The sequence below is a fragment of the Papio anubis genome, chromosome 20 (genome assembly GCF_008728515.1).
Source record: "Papio anubis isolate 15944 chromosome 20, Panubis1.0, whole genome shotgun sequence".
NCBI classification, from domain to species: Eukaryota; Metazoa; Chordata; class Mammalia; order Primates; family Cercopithecidae; genus Papio; species Papio anubis.
Window position 1 is genome coordinate 1,604,056 of NC_044995.1, and position 18,544 is coordinate 1,622,599.

The window sequence follows — 18,544 nt, forward strand, 5'->3', positions numbered from 1 at the left end:
ACAGACCCAGCAATTTAATAAAATAGAGACCCCAAGAACTCAGGAGGAAGGGGAGGGGACAGCCAGAGGGCACAGGGACCTTACTGAATAGCTTCCCATACCTCTTACAGCACAGACACACCAGGACTCACAAAGCCAGAATACTGGTCCAAGGTCAAACAAATTGGCAGCAGAGACCCTGTTCCCAAAGAACACTCCTGCCCTGGCTGTGCTGCGCCACTGCCATCACTGGCACCCAGGCTGCCAACCAAGCTCTAGGCTTGGGTCTGCTGCTGCCAGCTCAGTGCCTGGAGGAAAGTCCCTGCTGGCCGCCGCTGACCATCTGCACGCCTGCATCGCCAGGAAAGGGAAAGCCCAGCTCAGGGTCACAGTCCTTCAGTGATCACGGAGGCTCGTCCGGCGTCCACTCTCCCCGTCCCAGGTGGTAAACAACTCCAAGGTCAAGACTTCACTCTACAGGGCCCAGGATGGGGAATCCAGGCTGTCCTTCCCCTGGAGACATGGCTTTGCAATCACCTGTTGAATGTCCTGTCCCACCAGACTGAGCTGGGGGCCGCATATGTGTGTGCCCACTGCCATCTGTCTCTGTCCACACAGGGCCTGGCTATCTGTGAAATTAATGACCCCGTGCGTGGGTGTGAGGAGCACCCCCGTGCCCTCAGGCAGCTATCTGGACAGATCAAAGGAAGGCAGGATCCCAGAACCAGCAACGTCCCAAGGCAGCTGGTGAACAAGAGCCCAGAGAGCAGCAGGGCCGCCTCCTGGTAACCTAGGCTGCACTGTTATCTCTAGCCCCAACGGTCTCATCTGTCAAAAGGAAAGGCCGAGACAATGAGCCAGCATCCTGAACCATGTTCGGGTCACACATCCCCTTCAACAATCTGACAAAAACGACTGGTCTCTCCTTAAATTAAAAAGACTGAATTTTACGAGCTATTACAGGGAGTTAATGGGGACCCTGGAGCCACAGGTCCTTTGGTCCAGACCCTCTGGCTTGAGATGGAGCCAGCTCTAGCACCCCTTCCAGCACAAAAGCCATAGGACAGGGCCTGTGGACACCGGCTAGATGGAGTCGACTCAAGATAGGCAGGGAGGAGGGAGTCACCAGAGACAGGGGAGACACCAGGCAAGAGTGACTCCTGAAGGCGGGGGTGGGCTACAGGGAGGAGACAAGACAGGTAGCGCAAGCCTCTTCCTCTGCCTCCTGAAACCCTGGCCCATCTCCCCTGTGAAGCCCTCTTCCTCGCGCCTTCCCCGCTGGGGTTTGTGCACTTCAAGCTCAGCTTTGCTCTGTCTTCAGAGAACTTCACTTGCACCCATGGAGGCAGGGACTCAAGCCCCAGCTTGTCGCTCCCTAGTGGTGTGACCCTGGGCAGGCTGTATCACCTCTGAGAAGCTGTTTCCTCCTCTGCAAAATGGAGATGTATTATAATACCATCTTCCTCAAAGGAAGATCAGCAGTGGGAATCAAATGCCTCGTGGAGAGCAGGGCCAAGCCTAGGCAGGCACCCAGGCCATGGGCGGTGCGGTTGCTGCTGCTGTTCATTTCTGAATTTCCCACGCATCACCTTGAGTGTGGTAGGAAAATAACTGGCAAATAATCACAAACGTCTCTATTTTGCGGGTACATTTTCAGCAGTGTTCAATACTGTGAAATTCTGGAGCTAACAAAACCATTTGCTAATGACCTTGATACTTGTTGTGATGGGATTTGAAACTGGTTCCAAGGCCTGAACATATAGAGACACAATTGCTCTCAGGGATTAAGTAGAAAGAGCTGGTCAAGTTGATGTAGCCATGGAAACCCCAGCCAGTCTGGGAAGAGCTACTTTGGGGCATGATCATATTTTTTCCATAATATCCCTTAACACTACTAACTTTTACACTGCCTGGTATCTGTGGCTCAGTTGAACCTGGCCCTGCAACATCCACAGCCTAGCTTTTCAGTCAACTTCTCTGGCCCAGAGAGGTGCCATTGTCAGCAAGATCTTCTCCTCTCCCACCCCCTTCAGTCAGGTTCAAGACAACGGAGCCCCCGCTGAGTACTGTGGGGGACAGGAAACACACAATGGGAAGAGGAAGTGGGAAACCTCCACCCTTTCCCAGGCTGCTGCAGTAGCGGCCGCAAGAAGCCACCTCCTGAGCAGTGGAAGCTGCTGTGGGAAGGGCAGCTGATTCCCTATCAATAGCACCTCCCGTTCCTGCCGGTCCCCCCAACCCTACACAAAAAGATGCTGTGTCAGCAGCTCCCGCAGAAACAATGGGGTTCTGCCGGGTGGCAGGATACCACGCACCTCTAGATGGCGCCAAGTCAAGACAAATGCAGACAGGAATTCCCGGCTTCCAGCAAACTGGGTGTCAGTCCATGCCTTCCTCTTTTCCTAACTTCCACTGTGAGACAAGCTTCCGTGGAAAGAAAGCTGGCTCCAGAATAGAGATTTCCCATGCGACTTCACATCTGTGCCTGCCTGGAGCCTCCTGGAGAAGTGACTGCTGGGAAAGCCTCTATCTTCCAACAGCAGGATCAGGGGAGAAGCCGGCAATAACTGCTCTGGAGAAACCCTGACTCCCGTCTTCAGAAGGCAGGCTACTCTATGACCGTCCCAGGAGTACCGTGCTCTCCTGCCCCATCCCTGTGGGCTTAGCTAGGTCAGGCGCTGTGAACAATTCCAGTCAGCTAAGAGAGTGTGGACAGAATAAGGTGAAAGTGGTATCCAGACTGTGAAAACAGACACCACAGGAAGTGCAGACCCTGGAAGGGTGACCTTGGAGGTCCCGCAGCCCTGTCACTATTGAGGCTCTGACAGTTCAGGGGTGGGCTTCCTCCACACCTGTCTCCCTTAGATGCTACTTAGAGTCAGTGACCCAGGACTCGGGGTCACGCTGATCCATCACCTCCCTCAAATTTCTGCCTACACATCAGCCTTGTGAGTATATGAGGCTTGTTTAAAGCTCCCTCTTTAGAGTTGGGCAGTGGCGCGATGAGACCAATGTCCTGCCCCTGAGGAACACATCTCCTTTCCTCTTCCCCACCCTCTGGTCGCTGGATCACGGGGTGGCTGTCATCTCTGGGCAGCTGGCAGAGACACTCCCTTCTGCAGCTGCACGGCAAGGGCTGCTGCTGGGTCTTGGCCTGCCAGAGGCACAAAGCAGGAAGGCTGCTGATGACTTAAAAGGTAGTGAGGGCCACATGGTGGGACGCTCTGAGAGGCCAGGCATCCTCTGTGGTACTACACCAAGTCCAGGGAGAGGCTGGCCAGTGAGAAGGCTCGCCCATCTGGACAAACACCTCTAGAGAGAGGCAGGCTGGGGCAGGAACAGCTGATGAGGCAAGGTGGCACGGCACACAGGATACCACTAAAACCAGAGGCGCTCATTTGCTACAGCATCAAATGATCACTTGGCCACTGGAGTTGTCTCTTTCCCTCCAGAGGCCGGCTTCCTAAGAGGCTGTAGGACCCTAGACGCACGTTAACCTCATTACATGAGAGGTGGGAGAAGACAGGTAAGAAGAGGGGAAAGGAAAATAAGAACTACTATTAAATAGGCTGTTCACAGCCTCACTTCTAGGCCTTTCCGAACCGAATTTCATCTGCAGGAGTAGGGATGGTAACAACAGCAGGACACTAAGGGGCAGAGAAGGTTAAGTTGGCCGCAAGCAAAGGAGCCAAGACTGACACCGAAATCATGCTCTTAACTAATGAGAGTATGAGGGAAACCTGCAACTCTCTTGGTACCACCCCTAGACAAGCACCTAAGGTCTACAAGGGCAAAAGCCCGATTTGCAAGTCCCATTGTTGTCATCTGGTTAATTCCCTTGCCTGCTGTCCTTCAAACATCAGCTCTAAGAGCCAGCGTCCATTCTGAGGGCAGGACCTATTCTTCCAGTGCTGAGCCCTTTCTCCCTCAATCCACCCAACACTGGGCTGCCGGTACTCACTGTGTGCCTCCACCAAGTCGATCTGCATGTTGTACGGGACCAGGGGGTCAGGCAGTTCTGAGAAAAAGCTCTTCATGGCACCGGCCACGGTATTCACCGTAAAGTCTTTCTCTGCCAGGTCCAGGTTATGGTCTGAAAGGAAGTCAGGAGAGTGAGGCCAAACCATTCCAAGCCAGGCAGAAGCATCAGGACAACTCGGGGCTCGGGAGAGGCTAGAGAAACCTTAAGGAGCCAGGGACGGCCTCAGGACTCACACGGATTGGAGGGGTGAGACTTGTGGGAGTGCTAACTCGAGTTCTGAGGTTCAGGCATGGGTTGGCCCCAGCACCTCTTTCCGAGACTGCTGAACTGCCTCCTCCACCAGCATCAGGGCAGGGATGCTGGTTTTCAGTGCCGGGAGCTTGCCCTCATCTGGCTTTGATATGCCGTTACCTCTTCCATACTCCTTTCCCATCACAGAAGAAGGAGGCGGCTTTCCTTAAGGGTGGCTCACTTTCCAGGTAGGTCACAGAGATGTTAGCAACCACTGTGACTGCCGCCTCCATCCTTGTCCCCTATGGTGGGAGGGCAAATAGGCTCATTTATTCTCTCTCTGGCCCTTCCCAGCCACCACACCACTGACCCATCTCTTACTTTCCTTCTTGTTGCATACATACTTCAGTGGATTCCTGATAACGAAGAAATCTCCATGGATGGACAGCACCACGTTCCATTGTGGGGGAGGTAAGCTGGTACAGGATCTCCCATATATACAAACGCATCCCACACCGGGGGTTCTCCCCTCACTTTGGCCTCGTGTCTCCTAACCCACAGATTAGCAGGCGTCTCCCTCTCGTGTGGTGCTCTCTGCCCGCTGCGGCCAGCTGAGCCCAACTGCGGTGCTGCAAGGTGCAAGGGCTGCCCACCTGGGGAGTGGGTGTGGTGTCTGCTCTGGGTGGTGCCTCCTGCCCTGGCTGCTGACAGATGGGAATGTGCCCTGCTCCAGTGCTTTTGCTGCTGGCACTGGGGGACGTAGCTTCTCATCCCACCGTGTGGTCAATTCCAAGAGGTAGAGTTTGGTTGCCTGACTTTAGGCCTCTTGAAGCTGGCTCGGCTTAGGAGAAGAGAGTCCCTGCCAAGAACTATGTAACTTGGGTCTGTGTCCCAAGGGCTCAGCTCCTCACACGATGGTCCCTCGCTTTCTCTGGTGCTGGGACTGTGAGGAGGATAGATCTGAGGCCCTGGCAAAACAGGATCACATCTCAACCCGACTTGTATATCATGTGCCTGCAACTAGCTCTGCATGGCCAAACAGGCAAAACTCTTCAGTGTGGTGAGGGAGGCGTGTGCCTGGGTGACCTGGAAGAGCATCTGTGAGTGGCAGTGTGGGGAGTGGCCTACATAACCCAGCTTTGGCAGGGAGGGTTCACTGACAGGACCCAGTCCACTCCTCCCCACTGCGGCCATACATGGTCTGTTTCTCAGTTTCAGCACCTGGTGACTTTGGGTCTGTGCTGGCAGGAGTGCTCCGAGGCCCCACAGACAGTTCACCAAGGCAGTTGTGTTTGCCATGACCAGCTCTGGCCTCGGACGCCTGGCCAGGCTGCGCCTTACCTTGATCAAACTGTCTCTGCAGACTCTCCATCTCTGACTTGTTCCCGCTGACCCGGTAGATGCCTTCCGTGCTCAGTCCTGAGGAGAAACAGGCAGGGTCTTAGGAGTAGGAACTGGAGAGCAGAGAATGAGGAGGGCTGGGCTCGAAGACAGAAGGAGAAAGCCAGGGAAAGTCCATGAGGTGCCCACCACAAGAGAGGAGCAGGCCTCAGCACGCTCTTGTTTGATTTTTCTAGATGCTTCAACTCATCGCTCTCCATTTTCTTTTTCACTTAAAAATTTTAAAGTATTTGTTCTTTGGTAAAAATGGAAAGACTGTAGAAGCACAGCAGTTAAAGATAACTTCTGTTCATATTTTGATGTATACTCTTGAGTTTTTAATTTTCATTTAAAAAATAGAGGTAATATATATTTTAAACCATCATTTTCACTTGCAAAGTGTGTTGTGGCCAGGCGCAGTGGCTCACGTCTGTAATCCCAGCACTTTGGGAGGCCGAGGTGGACAGATCATGAGGTCAGGAGATCAAGACCATCCTGGCTAACATGGTGAAACCCTGTCTCTACTGAAAATACAAAAAATTAGCTGGGCGTGGTGGTGGGTGCCTGTAGTCCCCGCTACTCAGAAGGCTGAGGCAGGAAAATGGTGTGAACCCAGGAGGTGGAGCTTGCAGTGAGCAGAGATTGCGCCACTGCACTCCAGCCTGGGCGACAGAGCGAGACTCCGTTTCAAACAAAACAAAACAAAACAAACGAACACCAAACAAAACAAACAAAAAAACAAAGTGTGTTGTGAACTTATTCTAATCACTTCAAGTTCTTATTCTTTTACATGATTTTAAAGACACCAAAGTATATGACCACTGTAAGAATAGTCGTGCTGTTAATCATACAGGGTTGGCTGGGTGCTGTGGCTCATGCCTGTAATCCCAGCACTTTGGGAAGCTGAGGCAGGAGGATCACTTAAGGTCAGGAGTTCAAGGCCAGTGTGGCCAACATAGTGAAACCCTGTCTCTACTAAAAATACAAAATTAGCAGGCCAGGCGCGGTGGCTCACGCCTGTAAATCCCAGCACTTTGGGAGGCTGAGGTGGGCAGAACATGAGGTCAGGAGATCGAGACCATCCTGGCTAACATGGTGAAACCCCGTCTCTACTAAAAATACAAAAAATTAGCCGGGCGAGGTGGCGGGCGCCTGTAGTCCCAGCTACTTGGAAGGATGAGGCAGGAGAATGGCGTGAACCCGGGAGAAGGCGCTTGCAGTGAGCCAAGATCGCGCCACTGCACTCCAGCCTGGGCAACTGAGTGAATCTCCGTCTCAGGAAAAACAAAAACAAAAACAACAACAACAAAAATTAGCTGGGAGTGGTGGTGCACATCTGTAATCTCAGCTACTCGGGAGGCTGAGGTAGGAGAATTGCTTGAACCTGGGAAGCGGAGGTTGCAGTGGGCTGAGATCACATCACTGCACTCCAGCCTGGGTAACAGGTGGGACTGTGTCTTGAAAAAAAAAAAAAGAAAAGAAAAGAAAAAAAAAGTGATACAGGGTTTTCCAAGTTTTTACTGTTAGAAAATTAACTCGTGCTGGGTATGGTGGCTCACACCTGTAATCCCAGCACTTTGGGAGGTCAAGGTGGGTGGATCGCCTGAGGTCAGGAGTTCAAGACTAGCCTAACCAACATGGAGAAACCCTGTCTCTACTAAAAATACAAAATTAGCAGGGTGTGGTGGCGCATGCCTGTAATCCCAGCTTCTCGGGAGGCTGAGGCAGGAGAATTGCTTGAACCCAGGAGGTGGAGGTTGTGGTGAGCCGAGATTGTGCCATTGCACATTGTATGCCAGCCTGGGCAACAAGAGTGAAACTCCGCCTCAAAAAAAAAAAAAAAAAAAAAAAAAAGAAAATTAACTCACAAGTATGTTTTTTTGACAACTAGTAAAAGCTTAACAGATTACTAGATATAGGTATTTCTTACTTTGTGAATATCCTATTCATGTTCTTGTTAATTTTCCTATTGGAGTGATTCTTATTTTGAACTTGAGAAAGTCTATGAATATTAAGTAATTATATCAACGTTATATATGTTTACATTTTTCCTTTTTGTTATTTGTCTTCTAATTTTATTGAATTTGTTGAAGTATATAATTCAAAAATTTTAGGTTTTTAAGACCATTTTCTTTATGATGTCTTCCTTTGTTTTTATGCTTAGAATAGGTTTTTCCCATTCCTGTATCAGCTATTGTTTTTTCCTTCTCGTTCTTTTTATCAGTTTGAAGAATCATTTCATTCTGTGATCATTCTGGAACTTATTTGGTGTATAGTGTGATATAAGAAAAAAAGTAGTAAAAGTCAGTTAAACAAGTAAGTTAGAATAAAATATCAAGGGAAGGATGGACGCCCACTCCCTCCCCATCCTACCCTGGGCAGAGCAGCGCTGTTCAGCTCAGAGTGGATTCCAAGCTGTCTACTGCCTCCATTCGCCCTGTCCCGGGAAAGAAGTCCACTGGGAGCCATCAAGATCTCAAGGACTTTGTCTAAAGGATGGTGAAGTCACTGTGAAAACTGACATGGGGCCTCATGGCTAAAGCAACCCTGGGTCCCTTCTGAAGACTGGCTTTGAGCGACTCTGTCTTGCTGAAGGCGCACAGAGGAAACACCATGGGTGCTGCCACCGGACACCAGAAACAAGTGTGGACAGTGGAGAGCACCGAGCCCTGGAGTCAGTCAGGCTCCAGAGAGCCATGTGTTGGTTGTCATTGTCACTGTTACCTCTGGAGAGACAGCCATCAGGCAAAATAAAAGCAACTGGCCTGCCTGTTTTCTGGGGTCCCAGACTTCTTGAGACTTCAAGAACACTGGAACAAGAGGTATCAATTCCCTGGCTTAAAAGCTGTTAATTGCACCAAGGCCCTTCCCCCGAGAGAAAAGGAGGTTAATGGACCAACCCCAGGGACATCCTACCATGCAATGCCTAGTTACAAAGGAGCTGCCACTGCTGTACTCACTTGGGAGAAGTGCTGGCACTTTCCAGAGTGGTCACACGCTGTGCACTGAGCTAGGTGCTTTGTCCCCATCCACCATTCGCTTGTTTATTAAATAAATGATGATGCCATTTAATCTCCCACACCTCATGGGAGGAGTTATTGGGTGGGTAGAGAATACACATGAGAAAACTAAGGTTCAGAAAGGTGAAGTCCTTGCCCCAGATCACAGCTGCTGAGAGGCAGAGTGGTCTGAGTCCGGGGCCTCTGCCACCGTCCTGCCTCCTTACTGTTCCAGAAGACACCTGGCTCAAGCTTCTGCTGCTTCCTATTAATCCACCAGGCTGCGGTCCAGACAGCAGCACCCCCCTTCCCCAGAAGCAACACCACATTTGGGTGAAGTCCTCTGGCCTAAGCACCCGGGCAGCTTTTGAGATGGCACACCCCTACCCCCTGTGCTGTTGAGACGCTGCTCACCAGCCCTAGTTAGTAATTTTTCCACGGACTCTTTTCTCAACTGCTCTCAAGACATACTTAAACTTCTACCTATTTCACATCTGGGCAAGCCTTGGGTATGTGTCAGCAGGCTCAAGTCTTCATCTCCTAATTTGAAAAAAACAAATAAAACTAAATCTAAGTTGTTTTCCCTTTCCCTGAGTATCAGCCCTCCACAATACAAAGAAAATGATAGGACAAATAGCACCAGTCTCAAGAGCCTGGAATAATGCAGCAATGTCACCGTTCCTGAGTCTCAGTGTGTAGAGGCAGTCTCCGAGCTGCAGAAGACCCGGCCAGCCAAAGGCCGCACATCACCTTCTGGTGAGCCTGACCTTCAGCGAGACTGAGGACTGCTCTGCATTGCCTCCTAATGGCCACCGGCTCCGGCATCAGAGGGCAGGAGACGAACTGCAAATTAGCGATCTGGCAATTATCAGTGGTGTGGACCTGCTGAAACCTCACTAGATGGATCATCACAAAAATGGAAGCACTGGAAAGCACGAGGCCGCACCAGAGCATCAATTAATCATCAACTTAGTACTTCCTGTCATCTGGGCACATGTTTATTTTATGCAATCCCATTTTAAAATAGCAACCTTGCTGCTGTTGTACACAATACCATGGCATAATTTAGGAAAGGTAGCATTTGCTTGGCTAGCGCAATTTCTCATAACTACTAATTAGACATCAATTAAAGAAAGATTAAAAAAAACTGAGAGCAGGCTGCAAACACCACCAAGGCTGCAGGGAGCTGGCAACCCAGGTGAGAAATAGGATGCTGGAAAGAGCACGGGCAGCTTGCCAAAGGCCTGAGACCACAGCAGGAAAAGGGCTGGGGTCTTGGAGCAGACCCCCTGGCAAAGATGCTGGATATTAAGGCATTTGTGTCTGGAACACCCGAGTGTTCCTACATGGAAACACTCTAGGGGTGACTCTGGCCCACACCTGCCAGCGGCAGAAGGCAGAATTCTTACCAACAGTGACCTCCACCCACCATGTCTACTGCAGGCTCCCAAGTCCATCTGAGAAAGCCTTAACCTTAAACTTACAGGCATCCTTACCTACCAGAAATCTCCAAAGACCCACGTCACCAAAGCATAGCCTTGGCTGCAGACCTTTTCTGTTTCTCTCTTTCTTTTTTAAAAGCCCTCCCTACTGGCTGCAATTATCTTCTATGTTTAAGTTAATCTTTGGAAATAGAACAAGAAAAAGCTCAGAACAGCCAAGATCACTATCTTCAAATACTTGAACAAGGCCACGTAGAAAAGTCTTGTTCCAATGGTTCTAGGGAACAGAGTTATAATCAAGAATGGAAATTACAGAATGGCAAATATTCTCTCAATATATAACTATTAACAGCCATAGCTGTCATTCATTGGAATAGATGAGAATTTTTGAATCTCCTCTCACCAGGCAACCATCTGATTGGGGTACTGTTTAAAAAGATGAATACCTGGTCTAGGAAGCTAGCTAATAACAAAAATGATAAGCCATTTATCAAATGCTTACTCTGTACGAGGCACACGATGCTAAGTGCTTTCGTGCCTTTTCATAGCAGTTCTCACAATAACTCCCCCAGACTGGTGATTATTATTATTATTATTATTTTATTATTATTATTTTTTTGAGATGGAGTCTTGCTCTGTCGCCCAGGCTGGAGTGCAGTGGCACCATCTCGGCTCACTGCAAGCTCCACCTCCCGAGTTCATGCCATTCTCCTGCCTCAGCCTCCTGAGTAGCTGGGACTACAGGTGCCTGCCACCACACCTGGCTAATTTTTTTATATTTTTCATAGAGACGGGGTTTCACCGTGTTAGCCAGGATGGTCTTGATCTCCTGACCTCGTGATCCACCCGCCTCGGCCTCCCAAAGTGCTGGGATTACAGGCTGAGCCACCGCGCCCAACTTAGACTGGTGATTATTATCCCATTCTACAGACAGGAACGTTGAGGCTAGGAGGTAAAGGAACATGTAGAGAGTGAGTGAGTCGCACAGATGGAATTTGAATCCTGTGAGATTTTAGTACCTGAGTTCTTCTTCTATGATGCTTGATATCACTATTTCTCAAGAGTGAGCATGCAGCAGAGTCACCTGGAGGGCCTGTTACAGTGCAGGTGCGGGGGCCCCAGCCACAGAGTTTTGGATTCAGTCAGTTTGGAGAGGAGCCCAAGAATTTTTTTTTTTTTTTTTTTTTTTTTGTACACAAGGTCTTACTCTGTCACTCAGGCTGGAGTGCAATAGCACCATCTCAGCTCACTGTATCATCAACCTCCTGGGCTCAAGCGATCCTCTCACCTCAGCCTCCTGAGTAGCTGGGACTACAGGTGTGTGCCACCACACCTGGCTAATTTTTTTTGTAGAGATGGGGGTCTCACTTTGTTACCCAGGTTGGTCCCAAATTCCTGGGCTCCAGCGATTCTCTTGCCATTGCCTCCCAAAATGCTGGGATGCTGGGTGTGGGCCACTGTGCCTGGCCTCAAAATCTGCATTTCTAATGCATTCCCAGGTGATGCTGCTGCTGCTGGCCAGGGAACCATACTTGGAGAACTGTCATTCTAGAAGATGTGTCAGAGCTCTAAGGCTCCAGAGAAGCCTTAATCAGAACTCTTGAATTCTATGATTCAATAAAATCAGGGGTAATACACCAGGCAAAATAGATACCACCTACTTTAGGAACAAAGCACTTCCAAAAAGCATGAAAACTGCTGCTTTTTGTACGTAAACAAGCCCTTAGGCATAATCTTTTTTTTTTTTTTTTTTTTTTTGAGACAAAGTCTCACTCTGTTGCCCAGGTTGTAGTTCAGTGACTCGATCTCGGCTCACTGCAACCTCGGCCTCTTGGGTTCAACCGATTCTCATGCCTCAGTCTCCCGAGTAGCTGGGATTACAGGCACCCACCACCACACCCAGCTAATTTTTGTATTTTTAGAAGAGATGGGGTTTCACCATGTTGGCCAGGCTGGTCTCAAATTCCTGACCTCAGGTGATCCACTCGCCTCGGCCTCCCAAAGTGCTGGGATTACAGGCTGGGATTACAAGCGTGGGCCACTCCTCCCAGCCTTAATCTTTTAACCATGGATGGCCATGTATGACTTTCATAAAACATTTTTAAAATAGCTGAGAAAAGCAGAGACCTTATTATTCTTTCAACAAATATTTACCAAGCATCCATAGGTAGATAAATTCCTTTACAAAGTTTCGGTTTTATTCTTTTTTGAGATAGAGTCTTGCTCTGTCTCCAGGTTGGAGTGCAGTGGTGTGATTTCGGCTCACTGTAAGCTCCGCCTCCCAGGTTTAAGTGAATCTCCTGCCTCAGCCTCCTGAGTAGCTGGGACTACAGGCACATGCCACCAAGCCCAGTTACTTTTTGTATTTTTAGTAGAGACACGGTTTCACCATGTTGGCCAGGATGGTCTCAATCTGTCTCTCTCTCTCTCTTTTCTTTTTTTTTTGAGACGGAGTTTTGCTCTTATTCCCCAGGCTAGAGTACGACACGATCTCGGCTCACCACAACCTCCGCCTCCCGGATTCAAGTGATTCTCCTGCCTCAGCCTCCCGAGTAGCTGGAATTACAGGTGTGCGCCACCATGTCTGGCTCATTTTGTATTTTTAGTAGAGATACAACATGTTGGCCAGGCTGGTTTCGAACTCCTGACCTCAGGTGATCCACCTGCCTCGGCCTCCCGAAATATTGGGATTACAGGTGTGAGCCACCGCGCCTGGCTGGTCCCAATCTCTTGACCACCTGATCTGCCCACCTCGGCCTCCCAAAGTGCTGGGATTACAGGCATGAGGAACCGTGCCTGGCCTAAGCCACCACACCCAGCCTTTTTTTTTTTTTTTTTTTAGATGGAGTCACACATGCTCTGTTACCCAGGCTGGAGTGTTGTCGCACGATCTTGGCAACCTCCCCCTCCTAGGTTCAAGCAATTCTTGTGTCTCAGCCACCAAACTAGCTGGGATTACAGGTGCCTGCCACTGCACCTGGCCAAGTTTTGTATTTTTAGTAGAGATAGGATTTCGCCATGTTGGCCAGGCTGGTCTCAAACTCTTGACCTCAAGTGATCTGCCCGCCTTCGCCTCCCAAAATGCTGGGATTACAGGCGTGAGCCATCACACCCAGCTCCTTTACAAAGTTTTCAGTCTTGGTCTTCCACAAAAGTACTTTGGCAGGCCACGGGTGGTGGTTCACGCCTGTAAACCCAGCACTTTGGGAGGCCAAGGCGGGAGGATTGCTTGAGCCCAGGAGCTGAAGACCAACCTGGGCAAAATAGTGAGACTCCATTTCTACAAGAAATAAAAAATTAGCCAGGCATGGTGGCATGCCTGTAGTCTCAGCTACTTGGGAGGCTGAGGTGGGTGGATCGTTTGAGCCCGGGAGGTCGAGGCTGCAGTGAGCCATGACCATACCACTGCACCTCAATTTGGGAGACAGAATGAGACCCTATTTCAAAACAAAACAAAACAAAACACCAAAAAATACTCTGGTGACATAGGAAGACTAGACGGTCCTCCGATGCGAGCTGGTGGGGACTTCCCCATGAACTAGGAACTGGTATTTCAGTCTTCGACTGCCCTGTCAGAGCTGTGGTGGCTGGCCCTGCTCCTGAGAGGTGCCTGTGGCAGGATGGACACTAAGAAAATGGAGAGATGCCCCTCAGAGCTTGGAAATCAAGAGGGAAAATCACCTCCTTTCCTGGTATCCTGATTTTCTGAAATATCCAAACAGGTTTTGATCCTGGACCCCAGGCAGGCCCTTCTTAGCAGCAGTGCTGTCGGCAAGCGTCAGGCTTTGCTTCTGCTCCTTCACACCAGGACTCAGTTCCTCCAAAGTTTCCTTTCTAGCTACACATCAATACTTCCTCCAAGACGAACTCAGACTCGCTTATTTTTTACTTTCTATATTTAGATATAAAAACTCAGCACTTAGTCCTTTAAAAAAATTTAATTGGCACTGCTAGTACTCTAAAACACCCCATGCCAGACAGGCCTTAACTAACAGCTTTTGCGGACTTTTCTGGAGGCTGGAAACATTTAATAAACTATTCCCTTTTTTTACACATGCAAGACTAAGTCTAAGGCAGGCTAAACTGCAAGGCTGGAGGGGTGCTGAGCACTCAGGGAGAGAAGGAAACTCCAGAGCATCCAGTTCAAATGGTCTTGAAGAGGACCCACCTCTGTGGAAAGGTATGAAGCCTTTCTTTTTCATTCAGTGCTAACAGTGTATCTGTAGTGTGTCTTCTGAGGACCACACTGCCACACTCCCCCAATCTCACCTCAATGGAAGATGAAAGGGTGAGGGGGCAGGAGAGTGTTTAGGTCAAAATCAAAGCAACTATGTCTCCATTTCCTTCTATGTATAACAAAGATAAACAGTTCTCACCTCATCCCCTGGTGGTATGTATTTAATGAGATCTTAGCACTTAGCCTGAGAGAGTAGCTATTATCCTAATGATCTAAGTGGAAAGCTGGTTGTCAACAAGTGGATGCGCACCTGAGTTCTGCTGTCAGGGAGACATGGGTTCGATTCCTGCCCCGACCTCGGCTCATCTGACTATACAATGGAATAAATGAGAGCGTCTATGCACAGTCCACTGCACAATGGCTGCCAGTATTCTTTTTTTCTCTATACTCTTAACAAGCCTCAACAATGGCACCTGCCTGTAGGCATGACCTATTCTGAGAGCTTGGTCAAAACAAGACAATTTGTAGAAAAACATTTTAAAACATGCACAGCTTTGACACCAAAGTGACCTCGGTTCTGATCCTGCTTGTGTCTTATAGCTAGGTTGGGTACCTGAGAGTAAATCACCTCTCCTCTCAGGGGCTTGGAATCCTCATCCAAAAATGGGGTAATGACATCATTAATGAGTCTGTCAAGATGCTGTAAATATTATTATTATTTTGGAGACGACAAGTTTCACTCTTGTCTCCCAGACTAGAGTGCAATGTGCGATCTCGGCTCACTGCAACCTCCACAGTTCCAGGTTCCAGCGATTCTCCTGTTTCAGCCTCCCAAGTAGCTGGGATTATAGGCGCCCACCACCACGCCCAGCTAATTTTTGTATTTTTAGTAGAGACGAGGTTTCACCATGTTGGTCAGGCTCGTCTTGAACTCCTGACCTCAAGTGATTTGCCCGCCTTGGCCTCCCAAAGTGCTGGGATTATAGGCGTGAGCCACCGAGCTCAGGCAAGATGCTGTGAATATTAAAAGAAATTACGCAAACGAAAACAAGTAGTACCACAAATGGATGGCATACTGAAATAATCATAATAGTAACGACAATAATAGTTAACTTCCGACTGAGAATTTACTATATGCCATGTACCATTCTAAGCTCTTTACTAGAAATACAGAGTGAATCCTTCCAATGATTCTTTGCGGTAAATATTATTTTTACTACCAATCTGCAAACAGCAAATGGAGGCTCAGAGAGGCTAAGCCATTTGCCCAAGGCCATGGAACTGGGTAAGTGGTGGTGCTGTGATTTGAACTGGCTAACTCAATTGTCTCAGCTGATGGCATGTTTAAATGTTATGCTATTACCGCCAATGCTAGCTCCCTGTTCCCTTCTCCTTTAAATATGATACGTACACATCCCATAAATGCCAGATTCGTGATGGCTTACAAAGATTTTCCATTTCTCCCTTGTCTATCTAGTCAGATGAACTCGCCTCTTTATCCACACTCTATTCAATTTTCTCTTCCTTTTTTTTTTTTTTTTTTTGAGACGGAGTCTTGCTCTGTTGCCCAGGCTGGAGTGTAGTGGCACAATCTCGGTTCACTGCAACCTCTGCCTCCCGGGTTCAAGAGATTCTCCTGCCTCAGCCTCCTGAGTAGCTGGTATTACAGGCGCCTGCCACCACGCCTAGCTAATTTTTGTATTTTTAGTAGAGACAGGGTTTCACCATATTGGCCAGGCTGGTCTGGAACTCCTGACCTTGTGATCTGCCCACCTTAGCCTCCCAAAGTGCTGGGATTACAGGCGTGAGCCATCGTGCTAGGCCCTCAATTTTCTCTTCTGTGAACTGGAGGGCAAGGATGTCTGGCACAAGAATGACGGCCTCCTCTCCATAGAAATTTCCTCGCTGTGCCTCTCCGCAGAAGTTCTACTATTGAAACCACACGAGTCCCGGCAGCTCCCCCTGCTGCTTTCCTGCTTGGGAGGTGACTGGGTGGTTTTCTGGCTGCTCTCTTTCTTCAACACTTGGATCCTCTGCCCCTCCCCTGCCCCTTTGTTAGCTGTCTTCCTGGGTAATTCCCCTGTCAGTCAAGACCTGCTTCTGCCTGTGCCAGACTTTCCCCCCATGACAGAAGGCCACTAACGCTCTATTAGGATGACTTGACTGGGTGTGAGTGCCACAAGCAGGCACTGTGGCTTTATACGTTCCCGATGCCAGCGATGTGCACACGGCCGTGTCATAAATCTCAGGGCTGAGGAGGAGGGAGGAGGTGTAACATTGCACCAGGTCTGGGGGATCAGATGGCTCCAGCATCTGGCTGATCCTTCAGAAGCTGCCCATGCATTTGCTGCCATGAACCTTCAAGTAGGGCTTCTGGACCTGCTCTGAGCCCGACAGGGGGCTCTGTTCTTTTCCCTGACTTTCAAGAAAACGCATATCCTAACAGTTGGGCTTAAAAAACCACGCCAGCGAAGAACTTGAGGCCAGCCTAGAGCTGGCACCCTGCCCATTCTGGAGGAAGAGTGTGGTCCATAATCGAGGTGAGTTGACTGCGCTCTGCAAAATGGGAGTGAACATTCAAAGCCAGGAGCAGCTGGGAGAGCCCTCCTGCCAAGAACGTGAGATGTCTTCGTGCTCTGAAGTGTGACTTTGCTGGCATGCCCACACAGGCCCAGTGGCACAGGGGTGATGGCAGTGTGACTCTGAGGAGAGCTGGTGCCACCACTGTGAGGGATATTACAGGCTAAAGAGCCACCAACAAAGAAACAGACTGCGAGCACAGTACAGGTGTACTATTTCCCCACTACCATACACACACCACATACACACCCCCCACTACACACACACATCCCACCACACAAACCCCACCACACACACACCCCACCACACACACACCCTCCCCACCACACCACACACACACATCCCACCAAACCCCCACCACACAAACCCCCCACCACACACACACACACCCCACCACACACACACACCCCACCACACACACACACAACACCCATAGGCCCAAGTAGAAAAGCCCCTTGGGGTCACAAGCAGGTTCCTCCCAAGCATTAAAGAGGGCAGAGGCTAACTTCCCTCAGGTTCCTGATTCCCAGTGACCCATGAAAGGAGGCAAAGATGTCACCGATCACAGCCCAGTGTCCCTTTCCTGGCCTCTCTTCCCTAAGAAAGAATACTTTTCAGAGTCAGAAGCCTGTAAGCCTCAGGCAAGAAGGCTGATCCCAGTCCGTGTAATCTAGGATACAAATCTAGGGTACAACACACACTTTTCAACATGTGGCCTCAGGAGTTCCCGTCACCAGGCTCAAGCCCGCCACCCTCCTCCTTGATGACCTTGCAGGGTCTCCCTACAGGTTGTTCCTTCCACTTTTACCTCTGTTCTGTGACTAAACAACACTCCGTCCGAGGTCTCCCCTGACTCCTACACTAAATTAAGTTCCTATTATAGGATCCCAACAATTGCTTATATTTACGCAGTGCTGGTGCTCTGGGCCAGGGCCAGCCGTAAACATTTTACATGCACTGTCTCACCCAGTCCTCACACCAGCTCTGTGAGTTGTATTCTACCATTCTTCTTCCCATTTTATAACTGAACAAACTGAGCCACACGGCAAACAGATGGCAGGGCTGGGATTCACACCCGGGCAGTCCGATTCCAGAGCCCATGTTTGATCAATCACCACAAAGCACTGCCTCCATGCTCTTCCTTGATAGCCCTGGGCAGCATGTAAAAGTCGCTGGATAGCTGTGTGATTAGCTGCTTAATGCTGGTCCCCCAGTAGATCCCCGAGTTCACCAGAGCAGGCAGAGTTCTCTCATTACCCACCTGTGTATTGGGCTTGGTGCAGTAACTAGTACCAGGGAAGGCATTCAGTAGCTGTCTTCGGAAAGGAGGGAAGGAGGAAGAAAAGAGCAGCATTTCTCCAGTTGAAGAGAGGGAGGAAGGTGACTGAAGTGTTTGTCCTCAAGGGGCTTGTGCCTTAAGGGGCCAGCATGGAGGAGCTGCTCCCTAAGCCGCTGGAGCATCCGACTCCTACTTTCCTTTCCAGATGTATTGAGGTTCTACATTCCCCAAGAAGCCTTCTTCCTCCCCTTCTTCCCAGTGACTTCACTAGGAACATAGTGGGCTCATTACTTCACTACAGCCAGTCATGTGCTGCTGTTAAGTCTTGCCTCCAGACTTGGCTGTTAACTTTTACAGGACAGAGCCATGGTTTGGCTGTGGCTGGGAGTCCCCACAGGGCCACGCCCCCGCAGAAGCTGGTCACATTCTTGCTAATGGGCTGCTCTGTCGCCTTTTATCAGGGCTCAGCCTTCCCAGACTGACCTTATGCGGGTC

General features: G+C 49.6%; 1 protein-coding gene across 1 annotated transcript in view; it reads right to left on the minus strand.

Moving 5' to 3' along the window:
- The window catches only part of ARHGAP35 (Rho GTPase activating protein 35), a 149,942-nt gene that overhangs the window by 11,471 nt on the left and 119,927 nt on the right, over positions 1 to 18,544 (minus strand). Inside the window, exons 4-5 of the mRNA XM_031659125.1 lie at positions 5,534 to 5,611; positions 3,941 to 4,072 (exon numbers count right to left, since the gene is read on the minus strand). Coding sequence (XP_031514985.1) covers positions 3,941 to 4,072; positions 5,534 to 5,611 — 210 coding nt within the window. The remainder of the gene's footprint in view (positions 1 to 3,940; positions 4,073 to 5,533; positions 5,612 to 18,544) is intronic.